At 47.7% G+C, this 19,959-nt stretch overlaps 1 protein-coding gene and 1 long non-coding RNA gene across 2 annotated transcripts; one reads left to right on the top strand and one right to left on the bottom strand.

Moving 5' to 3' along the window:
• Positions 1-13,791: 13,791 nt before the first annotated feature.
• Positions 13,792-15,801, bottom strand: C5H11orf91 (chromosome 5 C11orf91 homolog). The gene has a single exon (XM_052181379.1). It carries the CDS (start codon positions 15,700-15,702, stop codon positions 15,196-15,198), a length of 507 nt encoding a protein of 168 aa, XP_052037339.1. The 5' UTR covers positions 15,703-15,801; the 3' UTR covers positions 13,792-15,195.
• An 821-nt stretch (positions 15,802-16,622) lies between these two features.
• On the top strand, positions 16,623-18,937 carry LOC127685685 (uncharacterized). Its single transcript, XR_007977908.1, has 3 exons — positions 16,623-17,094; positions 17,671-17,795; positions 18,128-18,937. It is a non-coding gene; the product is annotated as an uncharacterized LOC127685685 (long non-coding RNA).
• The last annotated feature ends 1,022 nt before the right edge of the window (positions 18,938-19,959 follow it).

The following is a 19,959-nucleotide window of genomic DNA, read 5'->3' as shown; positions in this document are numbered from 1 at the left end:
GGGACTGGGTAGAATATTATTCAGCTTTCTATTTCAAAGACACCACAAGCGTAGGACTCTTGTGTGTATGAAACTGCTTATCTGGCCAGAGGTTAAGTGGAGAGAGCTTCACTCTGTCTGGTACATCAAATGAGAGGGAGTTGGGCTGGACAGATAGTACTTCAGTTAAGAGCACTTGCTGCCCTGGCAGAGGACTCAAGTGAAATTTCCCAGCAGCCATAGAAGTTGGCTCATGACAACCTCTAACTCCGGCTCCAGGGCATCTAAAGCCATCTTTGACCTTGGTAGGTACCTGCACATACGTGGCACGCACAGAGAGAGAGACACACACATACACATAAATATAAACAAATAATAAATAAAGTGGAGTGAAGAGGTTGAGAAGGATAGAGAGACCTTTATTAAAATTCAATATTTGGACAGAACTCAATGTCAGTACTCTGGGGTGGCGAGGGAAGGTTACACCATTACTGATATTCTTTCTACTTATTTTTAGAGCTTAGTATTATTTTTTGATTTAAAATTACACATGAAGTGATAAGCCACAAAAATCTTTTCAGTTTGGGGCCTAAAAAGTGTTTTACTCTAGCTTTGAATCTTTTTCGTGGCCAGCATGGTCATACTTGAAGTGGATTCCTACTGTGTTATTCAGTTTTCCGTTGCTGTATCAAAATACCTGATATAATCGATTTAAAAAGAGGAAAAGTTTGTTTTGAATTCTGGCTTCAGAGGTTCTGTGTTATTCACAAATCGATCCTTTTGCCTTGGACTGTGGTGAGGCAGAGCAACAGGCAGGACCCCTGTGGTAGGACCAAGCTGTTAAGCTCCCGGCTAAAAGTGAAATAAACAGGAAAGACAGGACCCCTTTTCTGAAACGTCCCTAATGACCTAAAACCACTAACCCACCTCTCAAAGTCTCCTCTGCTGTTAACACACTGTCTGCAGAGAATGTTCCAGAACTGAACCAAAGCACCTGCCCTGGCTGGTTTTGTGTGTCAACTTGACACAGGCTGGAGTTATCACAGCGAAAGGAGCTTCAGTTGGGGAAGTGCCTCCATGAGATCCAGCTGTGTGGCATTTTCTCAATTAGTGATCAAGGGGGGTAGAGCCATCTCTGGGCTGGTAATCTGGGGTTCTATAAAAGAGCAGGCTGAGCAAGGCAGGGGAAGCAAGCCAGTAAGAAACATCCTCCATGGTCTCTGCATCAGCTCCTGCTTCCTGACCTGCTTGAGTTCCAGTCCTGACTTCCTTTAGTGATGAACTGTAATGTGGAAGTGTAAGCTCAATAAACCCTTTCCTCCCCGACTTGCTTCTTGGTCATGATGTTTATGGAGGAATACAAACCCTGACTAAGACAGCACCCATGCCAGGGTCTGGGACCTTCCAGGTGTAGGTCTGAACTCTGCCTTTACCACATTGTAGCTGCATGACTTTGGGCAATGTATGTCCTGCCTGAGTCTTCACTTCATTAAGAAACTGTCTACAGAGAGGATACTGTAGAAGGGGAGACAGAATGCAAAGCTTCCAGCTAACTTCCTGGCACTTTGCGAGCATGGTGGTCACTGTTACAATGTTCTTGCACTATTTACAACAGTGTGTGATAGCTTGAAACAACTTATTAATAAATTAACTGACGGTTTAAGATGAAAGGCTTTGGGGTGGCTTGGGTCCATCACAGATGTATGCTTCTTGGTCATGAACACATCTTACTGGTAGGTAGGAGTGGTAAATATGAATGAGACCACTCTTTTCACGTGTTTGGAATTTGGAGGGACAGTCTCACTATAGAGCTCTAGCTGGAACTCTCTGTGTGTACCAGACTGGCCTTAAAATGACAGGAACACATCTCCCACCCCCCAAACCCTCACTGCCTCTGCCTCTCCAGTGTGCTGGGATTACTGGTGTATGCTTACAACCTGGCTTCTTTTCCTTTTTCGTAATAGGCACTTAGTAAGTTGTCCAGACCGGGCTTGAACTAACTCCACAACCCAGACTGACCTGGAAAATGTAATCCTCCTGCTTTAGCTTCTCACACTGCTGGGAGTCTGGGTGTGCAACACCAGGTCTGGTTCTGTGATATTCTGCAACAGCCGCCCAGGCAGACCTGTGCGGGTAATTATCAGTCAATGACTCTGGACCAGTTACTTTCATTCTTTGCTAATTGGACATTCACCTTAAAACCAAATCTACAAAGGGGCAAGTCGAACCCTCAGCAGGCAGCCACCTCTGGAAGAGCCAGGGCTACACGGGTTTGTTTCTGCCCTGTGTGCTTCAACTGCTGCCTCTGTGTCTCTGTAAATCTATGCTGCCATCTAGTGGCTCCTCCCCCCCCCCCCCATTCGAATCACCAAAGAAACAGGGAAGACAAGACCTCAGGCAGAAGAGCCAAGCAGTTTGCAGGCACTACCCCAGTTCACTGGCGACAGTCCATTATTGTGCATGTTTTCCACACAGGAAAAGAAGAGAAGAAAACGACACATGGATGCGCGTGTGGGAGAAGGCTGTGGGCTTACTTTGTGTGTGCGGCTTTCAGAACTGTGGGAAGCCTACACTGGGGTCAAACTCTGAGATAACAGCCACTGCCCTGGATGAGCCTGGGAGTGGAGATGTGGACAAGCTCTTGCTTCTGAGCTCTTCCTATACATCAACTTACCTTGTAGCCACCTGTGATGTCCATCGCCCCTTCAGATGAGGAGACTGGTAATTATGTGTTTCTGGTGTGTCACACAGCTGGTGTGTGCTGGGGTTGTGACCCAGTTGAGCACAGAAGCAGCAGTCTTAGTCACTGTTGCAAACCAGCTCTCCAAGAGGGTACATCTAAGGCTCATCCCTAAGTCTCAGTAAGGAGCCCAAACCTTATATACTTGTGATATAATAAAGAACTACCTAGCCCAGGTAATCTTTTGAGATAGCAACATGATGTCTTTCACATGCAATTGAATTACCCAAAAATGCCCCCCAAAAAAGTCTCACAGTGTTTTAAATGCATTTATGATTTTGTATAAATCATACATAGTTACTATTCTCAGCCACCTGTGGCACCTCTGATAAACCAACTTTTCTTCTGTTTTTATACAAGTTGATGATGCAGTAGGCTGGACCGGAAGTCAGACCATAAGACCAGGAGTGGCAACTTTCCCTCTCAGGCTGGTAGCCATCTGTGTGCTCAAAACACATTTGAGGAATGTGTGGTGTGAGCAGAACCTCGGGCTCGGGGTGTGCTGATGGCCACACTGCTCTCGTCTCTCAGATCACCCAGCGCTGGGAGAAGGACAGACAGATGATCCTTCCGTCCGTCCATACGAGTGTCAGCACATCCCGGTGGTTAAGTAGCAGGACAGGGGATGCTCAGGGTGCTAGGGGAACTCCGGGCAGGGACACCTAAGCTAGACTGAGGAGAAGCATCTGGAGACACTTCCTGAAGGAAAGTCTGAGATCCAGAAGAGAACATGGGGCGTTTTGTCTCCAAGGACTCCTTATTTTAGGAACCAAAGATTCCTCCGCTTCAAGCAGCTACAGCCGCAGATCCCTGACCATCCTCTTCCCAACATGGACAGAGTCAGGGAAAGGGATGCTGACCCAGCCCATGAACCTTGCAAGAAACAGCTGTGGATCTGGGTTTCTCCGTGGCAGGTTCTTCGCCCTTTCCCTGGGTTCTGAGGACTCCTCTGTAAGTTTTCTCCAGGCTGCTTTCTATGGCTTGTTACCCAAGACCTGTGCTGTCACCCGCAATGTTACTGAAGGAAGCTGTTTCCTAACTGTGCCCGTAACAGGTGAGCATGCAGCCTCAGGCCATGGAATTCCCAGACTCCCTCCTAATCACGGCCCCTCCAGGCAGTGTCCACATCACCTGGGATGGGACAGGTGAAAGGACAGGTCAACATCAGTGGCCCTTTCTTTGAGATGCCACCTATAGACAGACAGAGCCCTGGGCCCTGTCTGTTGGAAAAGAATTACTTCCCCCCAACTGCCTCCAGCCACACCCATCTCCTTGTCTCCATTGTGAGACTGCTCCCTAGGGTTGTGTAATGTCCATGTTTCTGCCTCCCCGTGTCTCAGTGTCCCACCAGCTCAGAGCTCTTACTCCCTGCACCATGTCCTACAAGGACTAGAAACCCCCAAGGTAGATGACTCCCCCCAACGTGGAGCGGGTTCACGGCTGCCCTATGCTGCCCGATCTCTGCCTGCCAGCAATCATCCTGTGACAGACAAGGAAACAGACTCAGAAAGATCACCATGGCCATGGTTACACATCTGCTCCATGATAATGCTGAAGGAAAAAAGCCAAAGTACTAAGACACAACAGCATTTTGCCTGCAGTGGAACTGAAAACTTAGGGCTGTTTTTAAAGGCTCTCTCTCTCTCTCTCTCTCTCTCTCTCTCTCTCTCTCTCACACACACACACACACACACACACACACACACACACACACAGACGCTGTTCCCAGAAGCCAGGTCCTACAGGTACCAAATCCTGCGTGGTTCCATTGGCACACAAATGATTGAAACAATAAGGCAATGAGAGATGCCCCTTACACCAAAGGTCTCTGTTGCCATGATCAAAGAATCACCCTATAACAGCTGGTTGCAATTCCTAGTGGGTTTCATGTCTTGCTCAAAGCAGTCACCAGTGGTAGACAAAGGCCTTTGGCCTCTGTGCATAGGCTCCTGTCTCTGCCTTGTCCTTTACCTTGCTTTACTTAAAGCAGAATTTGTTCACCTGGTCAGGTTGCAGGGCATTCCTCCACCTGTCTTACAAGGTCTGCCACGTCAGGAGTCAGTAGCAATGTGCAATCCTTTATCTCCTGTGTCTACAACTAGACAGTCGCTGGTCAGCCTGCCTTCCCTGTGGACAGGACCAGCTGCTTCTTTTAAGCCTTCTCCTCCTCCATAACTGAGGAGACAAATATATAGCCACAGATCCATACACACACACACACACACACACACACACACGCACACGCACACGCACACGCACACGCGCGCACGCGCACGCGCGCGCACACACACACACACACACACACATTTCAGTTTGAGCTCTCCCAAGCAGTCACCCCTGTAGCTCAGCTACAAATAAGGCTTTGTTTTGCTCCCCATTTAGCTGGGGGTGTGCTAGTAAGTGTTTAACAACATTGTCTTGGGGGAAGGGACTCGTGTCTGTTTCCACAGTGTAAATATCCTCCCTGTGTATCATTAGGAAGAGATGCAATTATGCGCTATGTCCACCCTATAGACATGACATGGGTAAAGTATCTGGAACATAGATAATAACAAAGTAATTAGGAAGTTCAGAATTGTCAACATGTGTTGTCATTTTTTTAAGTTTGGTTATTTGTATGTGTATTTGTGTCTGCAGCTAGGCATGCGCACCATGTACATGCAGTCCCTGAGGAGGCCAGCAGAGGGCATCCGACCCGCTTGCTGCCTGACCCTCCTGGGGCTAGGGTTACAGAGCTGTGCCACCACTCCATTGTAAATTGACAGAATTTAACTGTTGGGTTTTTTTGTTTGTTTGTTTGTTTTTGTTTTGTTTTGTTTTGTTTTGTTTTGTTTTTTGAGACACATTCTTGCTGTGTGGTTCAGGTTGGACTTTGACTTATTTATTTTTTATTTTGTTTGTGTATGCATGTTCTGCTGCATGTACTCCTGGCATGCCTGAAGAGGCCATCAGATCCTTTATAGTGAACCACCATGTGGTTGTTGGGAATTGAACTCAGAACCTCTGGAAAAGCAGCCAGAACTCTTAACTGATGAACCATCTCTCTGGCCCTGGACTTGGGATTTATTATGAAGTTCAGACAGGCCTCAGACTCCCAACTCCCTGTCTCAGATTCCCAAAAAGTTTGTTAATGGAGACTACATTTGATAAACCGCTCACAGAACTTCTGAAAAGTGGACAGTTGGCTCTCCTACCCCTGAAGCTGGCTCGCTTACTCCTTTTCGAGCCTAGGCAGTTGCTTCTATCACAGTCTCCATCTGCGAGGTGTCTTCTTCGGAGAAACAGCCTTTTCCATCGGAAAGCAATCACACGATCATCACGTGGTCCCCGCAGTGCCGGCCTGAGTGAGTAAAACCAGAATAAGGTCAGCTCTAGAGGCCTCAGTATTTACACTAAAACTTCCCAACGCATATCTCCTCCCCCTGAAGTCTCCCTCCCTGCAGGGTTTCTGTGGCCCTAAATAAGGGCCACACCTTTTGCCATGGGCCCTGTCCTCTCTGTTCCAACTTCTTCCCTTCTTACTTGAGACTTTGAGCTGCTGGGATTTTCCCATTCGCAGCCCACACCTTCCAAAGTCAGTCCTTGTTCACTTGGGTTATAATAAAACACTGCGTTTGGCGTAGCTTGTACACAACCAATGTTCACTTCTCGAACTTTTGGAGACAGGAAAGTCCAAGATCACGGTGGTGATACTACATGTTGATGAGGGCGGGGCGGTTCTTTTCATTGTGTCCTCATTGAGGAAGAGGAGGGCGCTCTCTGGGGTTTCTTTTTGTTGTTGTTTATGAGATGGGGCAGAGAGACTATGGATGGGGACATGCATACGCCACAGTGAGTGTGTAGAGGTCAAAAGACAACTTTTGGAAATCAATTTTCTTCGTTAACTATCTGTTCCAAGAATCAAATTTGGGTCATCAGACTGTGGGAAAAGCTGTTACCCAGTCTCGTTTTGCCAGCCCTGGGATCTCATATAAGTCACTCATATTCAAAGAAACCTTCAACATCATTAAATCAAGGCTTAGATTTCAACAAATGAATCTGGAAAGAAGCAAGACATTCAATTATAGCTCAGTCCTTTAACTAAATTCAGAACCTTTATATTAAAAGGCAGTGTTATTATAATCCCTGGAGCTTGCTAGAATCTCACCTAGCCTAACCCAGAGCCCCAGACCAAAAAGACACCCTGTCTCAAAAACAAAACACAAACAAACAAAAAAAGTGGGGTGGGGGCAGAGTAAAGGGGCTGGAAAGACAACTTGTAGTTAAGAGCACTGACTGCAGTTCCAGAGGGCCTGGGTTCAATTCCCAGTACCTACTTGGTGGCTTACCACTGTTTATAGCTTCATTTCCAGAAGATCTAATGCCTTCTTTCTGGAAGCACTAAGGCAGGAAAGTGGTGTGTGTGTGTGTGTGTTTATGCAGGCAGAATACCCATAACATATTTTAAAAATAAAATTAAATAAAAAAAAAAAACTGAAGAGATTGACCTAACACATAAAGGCGTGTACATACGTGTACTCACACACTCAAACCACCTTAAGTGTGACCCTACTGACAGCCATCTGTACTCTCCATGTAGAGTCAGGATGTCCACAAGGGTCTTTGTGACTCACCAGTCGGAACCTAAACTTTGGGCATGGGTGGAAACCCCAAGTCTAAGTTGTCTACTAGCACCAGTACTATGGTGGCATTAATTCACTTCTAAGTGTCTGACTTTTGGGTGACCTATAAAAGTGGTCTCTACCTTATAAGCTCATTCCAAGGCTAAACTGCAATGACCCGCTTAAAACACTGTATGGTGCCAGCAGATACAGAAGGCTCTGATTACATTGCTTTGAAGTATGTAGTGGGCATGGTTTGGGCTACAGTCACTATGTGTGCAGAAGAGCTTCAGATAGATCCTGTGCCCATACTGACCATATATGTTGTGGGCTCTTCTTTGGGCTTGGCCAGACTTTCCCTATGTAGTAAGCTTGAGCTAGGAAGACCTGGTCCCCTTCCATGATGACTTTGGTTCCCAGTCTGCCACTGAAAGCCTCTGACTTTCCACAACAGCTCCAAGCACAGACAAGTTGATACTTGAGATGCGCAGTCTGCAGGAAATGGGTGTGAATGAAGTCTGTGTCTGACTGCTGCAGCTGTCTGAGGAGGGCAGGTCCGGACTATCTCAGGGATCCAGAGCACATGGTTACACCAAGTGTGAGTGAACTGGCTGCTGTGTGGGCCTAGCAAATGCGGGGCTCACCGTCCCCCAGTGGCCTGCTGTGTCACCTATCAGTTCAAGAGCAAACACCAGGACAACACCTGGGGGGTCAAATTCGTCTTTGCATTGTGTTGTGTTACACACAACTTTTATAACTCCTAGCTTGTTTTAGGGGTTTTGTTTTGTTGGGCTTTAGGGGAATAGGTTGTGTGTGTGTGTGTGTGTGTGTGTGTGTGTGTGTGTGTGTGCTGAGTGTGGAGGAAGACATCAGGTATCCTGCCTGTACTATGGCTGTCTTATTCCTTTGGGACAGGGTCTCTTGCTGAACCTGGAGCTAGACTTGCTAGCCCACAATCCTCTTCAGGCTTACCACTAGCACTGGGGTTACAGGCACTGTAGCTGTTCCCAGTTTTTTGTGTGGATGCTCGGAATCCCATCTGGGGTTCTCATGTGTACACAGCAAGCACTCTTAGCCATGAGTCGCCTCCCCCACCCCTGTTCTGTTGGTGTGCTTTGTTTTTTGAGACGGTGTCTTGCTACTTAGTCCTGGGCAGCCTGGCAGTGTGCGGAGCAAGATGGCCTTAAACATGCTGTGCTGCTTGTGTCTTAACCTTCCAAGCTGGGTGATTGTGACCACTCTCTCCTGCTCTCCTGGGGCTTCTGCAGTCATGCTCACGGAGGAAAGCATACAGGGAAGACTTAGCTAGCAAACCTGAGTTCTGAGCTAGCCCTGCCGTTACTTGTCCTGCGCCTGGGAGCATCAACTCCTGTTTAGAAACTTGCTGAAAGAGACCTATCCCACAATGTGGTGGAGGGAATTAAACAGGATGTCTGTCAGCCGAAACACCTGAGCACTTATCAGGAGCCACTTATCTGAGCATAGCCCATGAAGGGCTCTCTGGACTCTGAACTCTCTGGAGGCAATGGGTCACAGCCCCTGCCTGCCCCCTCCCCCCATGGAGACACTTTGTCTCCATCTGAGCTCTGTTCCCGGTTTTCCTGGCTGATTTTCTCTTGTTCTCATTAAGATTATCTAGCCCCCAGTAGTCACTGCTCTGGAAGTCCAAAGTTTTCAAGGAAAACAAGAACTTCTCTAGTAGCACCCAGCGTATCCGGACTCAAGTCTGTCCTCTTCCAGGCATTGGGGGAAAGGATCCAGAGTCACGGTCGGGGTGCAAGGGTCCTACAGTAGAACAAAGTTTGTCAACTCAAGGAATTTTATCTTTCACCTTTTTGGCCTACAGAGCGTTTCAGAACCACAGGAATGTTAAGATTGAGAAAGCAGACTTCCACCTGACCTCATGCTCACACTCCAGCTTTGGCATTGAAAGAATGACTGGTTTCACTGGGGACTATTCCCTTTAACGCCGGATTCAAGCCCTGCAGCTTGCCAGTACCACCTAGCCCTGCAGGTCCAGGATGCCCAGGCCTGGCACGCTGGAAATAGTCAGAAATATGAGGCATGCTTGTAGGCATGCGAATTTGTACTGCTTCTGTGGTTCCCCCCACCCCATTTATTCACCCCCAGCATCCATACCTACATACTACAGTAGTAGTCCCTGCTACTTGAAATGAGTCTTCTATGCCTCCCTTCAAGCCAGTCTCTCTCTACTGGGTGCTACATAACCTGTACTGTGGTATGAATATTTATGTCCCTTGAAGATTCCTCTCGGAGGCTCAACTCTCAGTGTAGCTGTGTGTGGAGGAAAGCAGGGCCTCGCTGGAGTGTTTAGGTCACGCTTTCAACAAATTAATGCCACTATAAAACCGGTTTGCAGGAGTAAGTTTCTTCTCCTCTTAGGCCCTCTTTGCCACATGAGGGAGGACACCGTGTTCTTCCTCTCCAGATGATTCAAATTCAAAATGCCACCGTGAAGGCAGAGACCAGGCTCCTGACCTGCCAATGTCTTGATCTTTGGGTTTCCTGTGAGAAACAACCTCCTTTCACAATTTAGTCTATGGAACTCTGTTTGAGGAGACAATGAAAACGCCATCTTTTTTGCAGACTCATGCACACAGATCAGTTTCCACTCTCTCTACCTCCATCACTTTCTGCGTGATGACCGTCCTCAGACCAGAAGCCTACGGCTGTCTTCCCATCTTAGTCTTCTCTTGCCACTGCCTGCTCTGCTAGCTCTGACTCTAGCTGTTTTCCTTCTCAACTACACCCAAGGAGTGACCAGGGCCAGTCAGCTCCAGTTGACCTGTTCCCAGCCTCTTTTAGAATTGCCCTGTTCCAGCCTTGGTCCTACTGCTCAACAAAATTGCTCTTAAAGAAATCACTAGTGCAAATTGTGTGTGATAAATCTACAAACGGACCCTTTGCTTTACCTATTGCCGTGTCAACATTATATTTTTTTAATTAAAAAGTTTTAACTTTTAAAAATTATAGAATATTTATTGATGGGTTATTTCTCCATCAGTGAAATGAACCAATTCAAACCAGATTAAAATAAACTGGACATAGAGAGGTCAGACCAATTTGAATAAATTTTTGTTTTAGATACTGTGGCTTAAACCCATCTTCCCAGTGTTTGCCAGAGATCCCACCAGAGATGGAATTGACCTTCTAATTCATAGTCTGGGATCTAACAATTTATATGCAAGCGGTAACCTCATAACCTCAGATAAGATGTCTCTGTATCAAAGGTGCCAGCAAAACAAAGACCTGGTCTTTGTTCAAATGGGGCTAACTCTGATGCGACCATAACTCAACATAGAGAGCCCAGAGGGTCCTGGACCCGAATAAGCTAGCTGAGGATGGATACTCACAAAATCTGAAGAAATGATGTATCTAGTGGAGAAGGATAAAGGGTCAGAAGTGGTCCCCATGTGGCCAGGAAAGACTGGGGCCATCGCGCTGGAGACTCAATGTCTCCTGGGTTTAGCACTATCTGATAGGTTATCGCTTTGCTGGTGAAATAAACGAATTCAAGACAGATTAGATTAAAGGAAGGTTTATTGGGAAGTTGCTCTTTCGATGAGTTCACCGCCTCCAAGGACTGAGGCCAGGGAGTCACCACAGGGAAGTCAGGGGGCAGGGGGGCGAGAGAGGGTGAGAGAGGGGGGGAAGGGGAGAGAAAGAGAGAGAGGGAGGACAGGAAAAAGAGAAAAGAAAGGAGGAGGAAGAGGAGGAGGGAAAGGAATGCAAACTGTCTGGATTATATAGGGAGGGCCTCTTGGGGGAAGGGCAGCCCAGCCTCTCTGGGCTGCAAAGTTCAGGGTTGGGGGCAGGGTATGCCAGGTAGGACTGAGGGATGCTGGGAGAACCTGGAAGTTAGGTCTGCTTTGATATGCAAACTATGCACCTTAGTCCCTTGTACTGGGGTCCAAAACCACACGTGTGTGTGTGTGTGTGTGTGTGTGTGTGTGTGTGTATGGACATGTACCATATCATGTGTGTGGAAGGCAGTGTTCGGGGATAGGTTCTCTCCTTCCATCCTGCAGTCCGGTCGTAAGGATCCAATTCAGGATGTCAGGGTTGTGCCTCTGCCCACAGTCACTTCGGCTGGTGCCGTGCAGCACTGTCAACTCACAGCTCTCTCAGCTCCTAGATGCTTCCTTCGGGTGATGTCTCACCGTTGATTCGGGGCTAATTGCTTTTTATTCTTTCAAGGTTCTTAGTCTTTTCCTCAATTCAAGCACCTTCAGCCTCAGAGCTAACCTATAGCAAAACATGCTGGAGACTTGAAGTGTCACAGGTTTGAAATTCTTCTTTCCTCCTCCTTCACCCCCTCCTCCTCCTTCACCTCATCCTTCACCCCCCTCCTCTTCATCCTTCACCCCCTCCTTCACCCCTCCTCCTCCTTCACCCTCCTCCTCCTTCACCCCTTCCTTCAGCCCTCCTCATCCTTCACCCCCTCCTTCTCCTCCTCCCCCCTTCTCCTCCTCCATATTTTGAAAATATGCAAAGCATATTTAGACATCTCAGAGATGAGGCCCAAGTTTGAGTATGAAATCCATTCATCTTTTGTTTATACCTTATATACATAACCCGGGAATAATTTTAGATAATATTTAAATACTTTTGCTCATGGAAGAGAAGTTTCATGATGAGAGCTTAGTTGAGCTGATTGTCAAAGTTTTAGATTTTGGAGCATTTTAAGATTGTTGGGTCAGGGGTGCTCTGAAATTAGTTCTATTTTCCCTGCATGCGCTCCTGTGGAGGCTTCGTGTAGTTAATCTCCACATCAGTCACTCCCTAACCCATACCTCAGCACAGGCCTAGTCTGGATCTCCAGGCTCACATCTCCTATATCCCATAGTTAGACCACCCTCCATCTCACACACATCACGCTAAATTACTCATCTCCCTCAGAACCTGTCCTGCTGCAGGCTGGGGTTTTCACAGAGAAAGGAGCCTCCCTTGAGGAAATGCCTCCATGAGACCAGCTGTGGGGCATTTTCTCAATTAGTGATCAAGGGTGGGAGGACCCATTGTGGGTGGTACCATCCCTGGGCTGGTAGTCCTGGGTTCTATAAGAAAGCAGGCTGAACAAGCCAGGGGAAGCAAGCCAGTAAGAAACATCTCTCCATGGCCTCTGCATCAGCTCCTGCTTCCTGACCTGCTTGAGCTCCAGTCCTGACTTCCTTTAGTGATGAACAGCAGTGTGGAAGTGTAAGCTCAATAAACCCTTTCCTCCCCAGCTTGCTTCTTGGTCATGATGTTTGTGCAGGAATAGAAACCCTGACTAAGACAGTTACTGCTTGCTAACTGCTCTTCCTGCTTCCTAGACTGCACCCCTGATGTATGGACAGCCAGAACAGCACAGATAGAACCTGTAGCCCCACAAGTCAGATCCTTTTACACCTTGGCTGAAAAGGTCTGAGGACTCTCCTCGTGTCACAGAGACCTTGTGACCTGGCCATGGCTCTAAGACCCTACATGAACGAGTGTCTCTGCGTCCACCCTGACCCCTCTTCCCTCACCCCTTCTGTTCTGCCATCTTACCTGTTTGTTAGGATTCACCAATGCTGGCATACTCCACTGTAAGCCTTTGCATTGACCCTTCTGCCTGGAACATTCCCACAGAGGGCTATGATCTTAAATCACTTCCCCACATTGTTTAAATGCTACCTCTTGAGCAAGCACGGTAGTGTGTGGCTGTAATTCCAGTACTTGGGAGGCAATTGCAGGAAGATTTGGAGTTCAAGGTCAGCCTGGGGTACATAGCTTCAATCTCAAAACAGTAGCAAAATATGCCATATCTTCAAAGAGACCCTATTTGAAAGCCCACTCTGTCTTCCTTGGGACATAGTCTGGCTGTCCTTTCTGTGCTCCCTGTCCCTTGTTTAACATGTCATTCTCCGTGATTGACATGTCACTCTCTGTGATTGGCATGTCACTCTCTGTGATTGGCATGTCATTCTCTGTGATTAGCATGTCATTCTCTAGGAGGCCATCTTGTAGTTCACTCATGTTTTTCCCCATCCCCAATTCCAAGTGCTTACTTGGGGGCCTAAGTGTATAATAAGCACTTGATAAATACCTCTTAAATGTTACATGTGAATTTCTTAGCAAGACCATGTCTTTAAAAAGATTATCAGAATTCTTTGGTTCAAAAAAATATTTTTTGAAGAACAAATACTTCTAAAAATGAACATTACTGAAATGAAGGGCAACTCAAGTTCTAATTTTAGGGGTCTAAATCTAGGGGGTCTTTCTGGCTGAGAGCCAACATCAGGACCAGGATTTATTGCCCGTGCTTTGAGTCTCTCATACATAGTGGCTAGCCTGGTATGCCTGGCAGTGGTGGTATTAGGTCCACTCCTTGAGTCACAGGAGACTCTGAATAGCAGGCCAGACAACAATTCTACATCCCACGAGGGAGATCCCCCAGCATCAGCGCCGAGGAAAGAGGCCATGAGATTTACCATGCAAGTGGGCACTGTATGTGAAGTATGTGCTGAGAGCAACAATAACAGTAGTAAATACAGAACAGAAAATAACCATCTTTGAAATGACAACAACTAGGACACATTATCTAAGCACTAACACCTAAGGAGGCAGCTGCCCAGCTCCAGGGGCAGCTCCTCAGGAGAAGGAGGCCGACTTTCCAGGTTGCCTGCTTGTCTTCAGTCCTTGCAATTTCTCATCTTTCAGCGCCTTCAGGAATTTATCTGTAGGAGAGCAGAACAGACTCAGCTGTAGCTGGGAAGCTTGGGGGTTTTGATTTTTCAGGGTCGTCCTATGTAGCTCCAGGCTGCCCTGGAACTCTTGATCCCTCTGCCTCAGCCTCCTAAGTGCTGGGATTCCAGGTGTGTACCACTGCCACTCTGAGAAGCTATTTACTAACTTCCAGAGCAAGCTTCCGAGAAGGAATTGTGCAGGACCCTAAAATCTCCTAACATCCCAGACTTACCTAACTCATACAACTGAAAAGGAAGTTCTAGGGACTTTATGTATGTATCCTATGGGTATCAGACGGAGTGGAGACCACTCCTGGCCGTTCATACCTAAGTGTATAGTTTTATTCATACTTCACCCCACTGTGTGGCAGTGAGGACCAGTTTAACCTGTTGTGCAGAACAGGTGAGATTATCTTTCCAGAGCTATCTGCCTTCCTCTCATAGTCAAATTCAAGCCTTAGAGCAGAGGGTGCAAGTGGATATAGCCTCAGACTACTAATTCCTGAGAGATTAGTCCTTCTGGAAATACAGCTGGCTTTAACTGCCTTACTGCCCACTAGAGAGGCATCAGTTCATATACCAGAGGATTCCTCCTTTTATCAGCACACTTGGGTTTGCTCTGGTGTAGATTCCCAAAACCTCAGACTTAAGATCAGATGTCAAAGTCCAAGATTTTGTCGGAGGACTTGAGGCCCAGGGAAGGGCAGAGGCCAAGACTCCTCAGTGAATGACTGCGAACCTTCAAGGTTTGGGCAATTCTTACGTCTCCTTCTACCCCATATTGAAGGCTAATGTCTCTAGAGATAGGGAGCCTGTGGTGGATGGAGCTCCAGATTATAGAACTGTGGTATTACTGTGTAGGGAGGCTAAATTTATGAAGAGTGCTTCAGGCGTTAAGAGCCAGTGTCAACATTACTTCAAGGGCTAGTCCTTAAGGGGTGGGGTTTAAAACTAAAGGGTCTGATTAGATCAGGCAGGTGTGGTGAGGCAGGGGTCGGTTGAAATTCAGCACGTGGGGGTCAGAACTTCTGGAGGAGAAATTTTGGGGAGTGGGACTCCTAGGACTGGGCACCGTCTGGGGTCACTTTCTGGTGCCTGACTCTAGGGGGCAATTAGGGAAGCTAGGACTGGGCTCGTTTGGCAGTCACGCACAGCGCTGGGAGTCGAAGCCGTCCCCAGTAATTGTGAGCAGCTCCAGCTCCTTAATCCGGATCTCTAGCTCGCACAGCTCCTCGGGGTGGGAGGCGGAGGCGAGCCAGGGGGTCGTGGGGCCGGGGACCAGGGCCGAAGTTGCCATCTCGGGGCCTGGAGGCGGCGAGTAGAAGAAGCGCAGAGGCTCGTAGGGAATAGAGGCCAAGCCGGATGGCCAGGGCGGAGGACACGGGCGCTCGCTGGGGGGACCCAGGCCAGGCGGGGGTGGCGGCACCGTGGCTGGGGGTGCCAGAGGCAGGGGTCGGACCCCCGCTACCCCTGCCACCCCGGCCGCCGGCGTTCCGCCCGCCTTCAGCGGCACAAAGAGCTTCTTCCAGATGTTAAAGTCGCTCAGCGGAGACGACGAGATGCCCCGGTCGTAGAGCGACGGAAAGTAGAGGGGCGGGGCCGGCCGCTGGCTCATCTTGGGGTTCTGGCTGCCGCGCCGCCCCTTCGGCATCTTTTGAATGGGAGGCTGCGTGAGAGGAACCCCGCGCCCGGAGACGCGCGCCAAGGCCCCGTGTCTAGGAATTCGGAGATTCCACAAGCCCCGCCCCGACGGAGCGCGGCCCCACCTTTCGCTCTAGCCACGCCCCTAGAAGGTGGGGCTCTGGGGCCGAGGCCCCGCCCCACGAGTCAGCTATGGGCAAAGCCATAGTCCTTGACCTCTTTTGGTCCAGCTCCTGCCCAGCACTACCAGGCCCAAAATAGCCCAGGCACACTTTCGTCTCGGCTCTAGATGCCTCCCAGCAGCCTTCAATTCTATTCTACTGCTCTCACATACTACTACTGCACACGCAGTTGGCCAAGGCTGAGAGAGAAGTTCAGCCTTCTCCTTTTATCAGGGAGTAGAAAATATTTCCTAACAACCAGGTCCTTTGTCCTAGAGAACTTGACTCTTTATTTAGAAACTGGAAAAAAGAAATGGGTGGCTGACTTCACCATCTACAGAGGGAGAAAAGGAAATCCTTCTGTAAATTTACTGAGGCTATGGAATATTCTGGAAATGGGGAAACAGTCCAAATTTGTAATGACCCTGAAGCAAAACATTTTTTTAAAAATGAAATACAATTTAATTCTCTTCTGAACACATAAGTTATCAGGAGCTGACAGGCAGTGAAACACCAAAAGGAAATAATCATGGGGTTCACCTCAAACACCACACCCATTCCTGAGAACTGGATGTTCTGTCCAAGAGACATATACAGCTAGCTCATTTTTATGAAACATTAGCCAATAACTAAGGAGAAGTCAATTTCCTTCAGACTACTCACTTTTGTAGTGATCACCTGCAGGAATGAACAGGGAGGGGTGGGAGTCATGAAGCTCAGATTCAGCTTCATGAGTGAATGTTGTATGTATACATACATATACGTGCTAAATACATGGGGTGGGGCAGCAAAGGATGGAGTCTGATATCCAAACTGCTAGTCTTGGGCAAGTAGTTTGACTTGGGGGAGAGAGAGAGGCTGGTTGTTTGCTTATGTTTTTTGAGATAAGGCAGCTCAAGCTGGACTGGAACTGCCTGTGTGCTTCGTGCGCACTCAGAAGCCCAGAGAGGTCAGAGGAAGATATGGTGCAAGAAACTGTAGCAGATCAAGGTCTTCTGCAAGAGCAGTAAATGCTCTTAACGGATGAACCGCTTCAACCGCACTGTTAAGTCAGTTGCTTGTAAAATAGGTCCCTCGAGCAAACGGAACCTAAGCTAAATGATAAAAAGAAATATAGAGTAGGTGTGCCTAAGAGCAGCTCTCTCAATAATGAAATACGTGTATACTCCAGCCGCCCCACAGCTAGGGGCTTGCAGATGGTCACTGGTAGACATGGGCACATTCTAGCTTGTGAGTCAGAGGTGCGTGATCTGTTGTTTTCTCTTTCTAACTCCAATTAATTGCCCTCAAGTTGCCCTCTGTGTCTTGTTTTTAAAATTCTTTCATCTGTGACATCAAAAACCTGTTTTTAAAAGGGACTCTGTGTCCTGCCATGGCCAGGCCGCGCCTGCCATTCTGGCCTCTGATCTTCAAGTCCCTCTTCCCGGCAGCAGGCGGGCTCCTTTTGGAGGTTGTTTGTGCCCAATGTAAGGGCCATGCTATGCTAAGAAACACAAAACAGCCTTTATTACTCATCTGAATTAACCATTGTGCTGGTGTGGACATGAGGGCTTGGGTACTCCACCTCCTTCTCAGTTCCCACTATCTCAGAAACATGGTCTCAAAAAATACAGTCCAGCCTTTATGTTTGTTTTCTAGGTAGACATATTCCCATGTGTTTGTGGAGGTAGCAAAAATAAAATAAAAAATTATCAAGTTAATGAACTTGAAGTCTGAGAGCTAGGCCGGAGTGTAAAGAAGCCTGGAAGAGCAGACACCGAGTAAACCTCACCAACCAGAACAAACTGTGCTAACTTTGGTCGGTTTCCTCCAGCTAGGCTCCGCGGCCCACGGTTTCCAGAAACTCCGAAAATAGCACCACCAGCTGAAGTCCAAGCAGCCTAAAGTGAAGCCTGTGTGGGAACCGCAGCAGAACTGACAGCTTGGGGATTACATCTGGAAGGTGGGGAGCCCTGGAGTAGGGCAGGGTCAGCAGTGTGCCCTTCCCCTCCGCTGCTGGGCAGGGTCAGCAGTGTGCCCATCCCCCTCCGGGGCTGGGCAGGGTCAGCAGTGCGCCCTCCCCCTCCGGGGCTGGGCAGGGTCAGCAGTGTGCCCTTCCCCTCCGCTACTGGGCAGGGTCAGCAGTGCACCCTCCCCCCTCCGGGGCTGCCACCTGTGGAGAGTCTGTACTCCTTGGTGTTCCAGTGACGATGCAATCTCAGTCCTTTTCCCTTGCTTCCTTCACCCTCAGAGGCTATAGAAAATAAATTCTTGTTTTCCCCATTTCTCTTGCAGCTCACATCCATTCTTGTAACACATTCTGGTTACAAGATCCAGATCCAACCAGAATATACAAACAAGAAGACAGTTGGAAGTTTTATAAGAATGATTTTAATTTCCTAGTAAGAAAAACTGAAACACGGTTACCTCAGCATCTCTTTCTGCCTTGACCTTGGATGGAGAGCCAGAAGATCTAGAGAGACTCTGTGTTTGTGAGTAAAAGACCAAGAATACCACCGATATAGAGCAGCCAGGCAGTGTTGATATAGAGCAGCCAGGCAGTGTTGAACAACGGAAGCAAAGCTAGCAGCTGCTTATTTCTGAATCGTATACAGCAACAAAACAATCCGATTTGATTACACTGAAGTTGTGTTGTCTGTAGCTTGTACCTGAATACCGGCGAGAGGTGCAGTTTCAAGAACAACAGATTTATTTTGTTTCACTAGTCCTTGCATAACTTCACTTGGGTGACACCCCAGAGGAAAACATGCCTGTTCCTTATGTTTTGGTTGTGGGAGCTTTTATTAATAGTTTCCAAAGACTGAAATGATGGATGTCATTGCCCAAAAGGTAACTAAAGTTTCTGTCATTAGAAGGGAAGTGACAAGCAGACAAATCTTCCATAGCAGTAAGTCCCTTCGGTATAACTGACAATGCGCAGACTTGCTCTGTTTATAACCTCCTGTAGTGCAGGACTTTGTTCCCATCAGCTACACCCCTTCACCAGTAACTGTCTCAGCCAAGTCCCTTTGGTTGCAACAGATAGAAACTTAGTCAAATAAGTTAAAAACTCAGAACATCAGAGAAGGGATTAGTAAGGTGGGGGGGGGGGGGGGACTTACTGAGCCCCAGGGCAGAGCTGCTTAAACCCCAGTAGCCCAGTCGGGGAAATGGGTCCCATCTGTGATCCCTATCTGATTCCCTATTTGTAATCTGCAAATCTTTGATGGATTTAGGAATAGGCAATACTATTCATATTTAAAACTGAGAAGAATTACATGTATACTGATGTGCTTACAGTACTGCTGGGCACGAGCGAAGCCCTGGGGTTGTAGCTGAGACTAGTGGCATAGGCTTGAAACTCAAGCTTACTCCAGTGGCCAAGACTGGAAGAGCAAAGTTTCAAAGTCTGCCTAGGCAGTATGACAAAAACCTATCTCAAAATAAAAAGGTCTGGAGTTGTAGCTGATTGTGAATCCCTTGGCAGTGCACAAAGGCACAAGGCCCCGGTTCAATCCCTCATACTGTGGGAGTAGAGGTCTCACACAGGCACTGCACTCCTGTTGAAAGGTCAGTCATTAATCACCAGTTATTATTGGGTTCATAATAATAGAATTTACAAATTACAATTCAAAACTCCAGGTGTGGCCCAACATGAGTCACTCCAAGCCACCACACACACACTTAGGTTTCCTGACAGCCAGATTAGCTGGGATTTAAGGAGTCAAGAATAGCAAAGCAATGTCCCAACCACCTTCAAGGACGCTAATCACAGAGAGCAAATACCCACTCCATAGACTAGGAAGTTTGAGTTCCTGGTCATTCCCTGTAGGGCATAAGCCGGCCTTCCCTTTGCCAGAGGCTCTGGACCTACCCAGTGGCTGGGGAAAAGTAATATTCCTGTTTCTAATAGATCTAGAAAGTAAGACATTCAATATGGTCATTCTTACGCCCACGTAAAGTGAGTATATCTGAGCAGAGAGCCTTAAGATTATTCATCAAAGGATTGTATTTCAGTCATGTAAGAAACCTGGGAGGGAGACCTCTGCCAGTTCCTCTTTGTGTCAGCCAGTATTATAAATATGGTATGATTTTCTGTAAGCCTGAGGCCTTGGTAGCCTAACAAC

Source organism: Apodemus sylvaticus, chromosome 5 (genome assembly GCF_947179515.1).
Source record: "Apodemus sylvaticus chromosome 5, mApoSyl1.1, whole genome shotgun sequence".
NCBI classification, from domain to species: domain Eukaryota; kingdom Metazoa; phylum Chordata; class Mammalia; order Rodentia; family Muridae; genus Apodemus; species Apodemus sylvaticus.
This window is presented reverse-complemented; position numbering and strand designations above follow the sequence as displayed.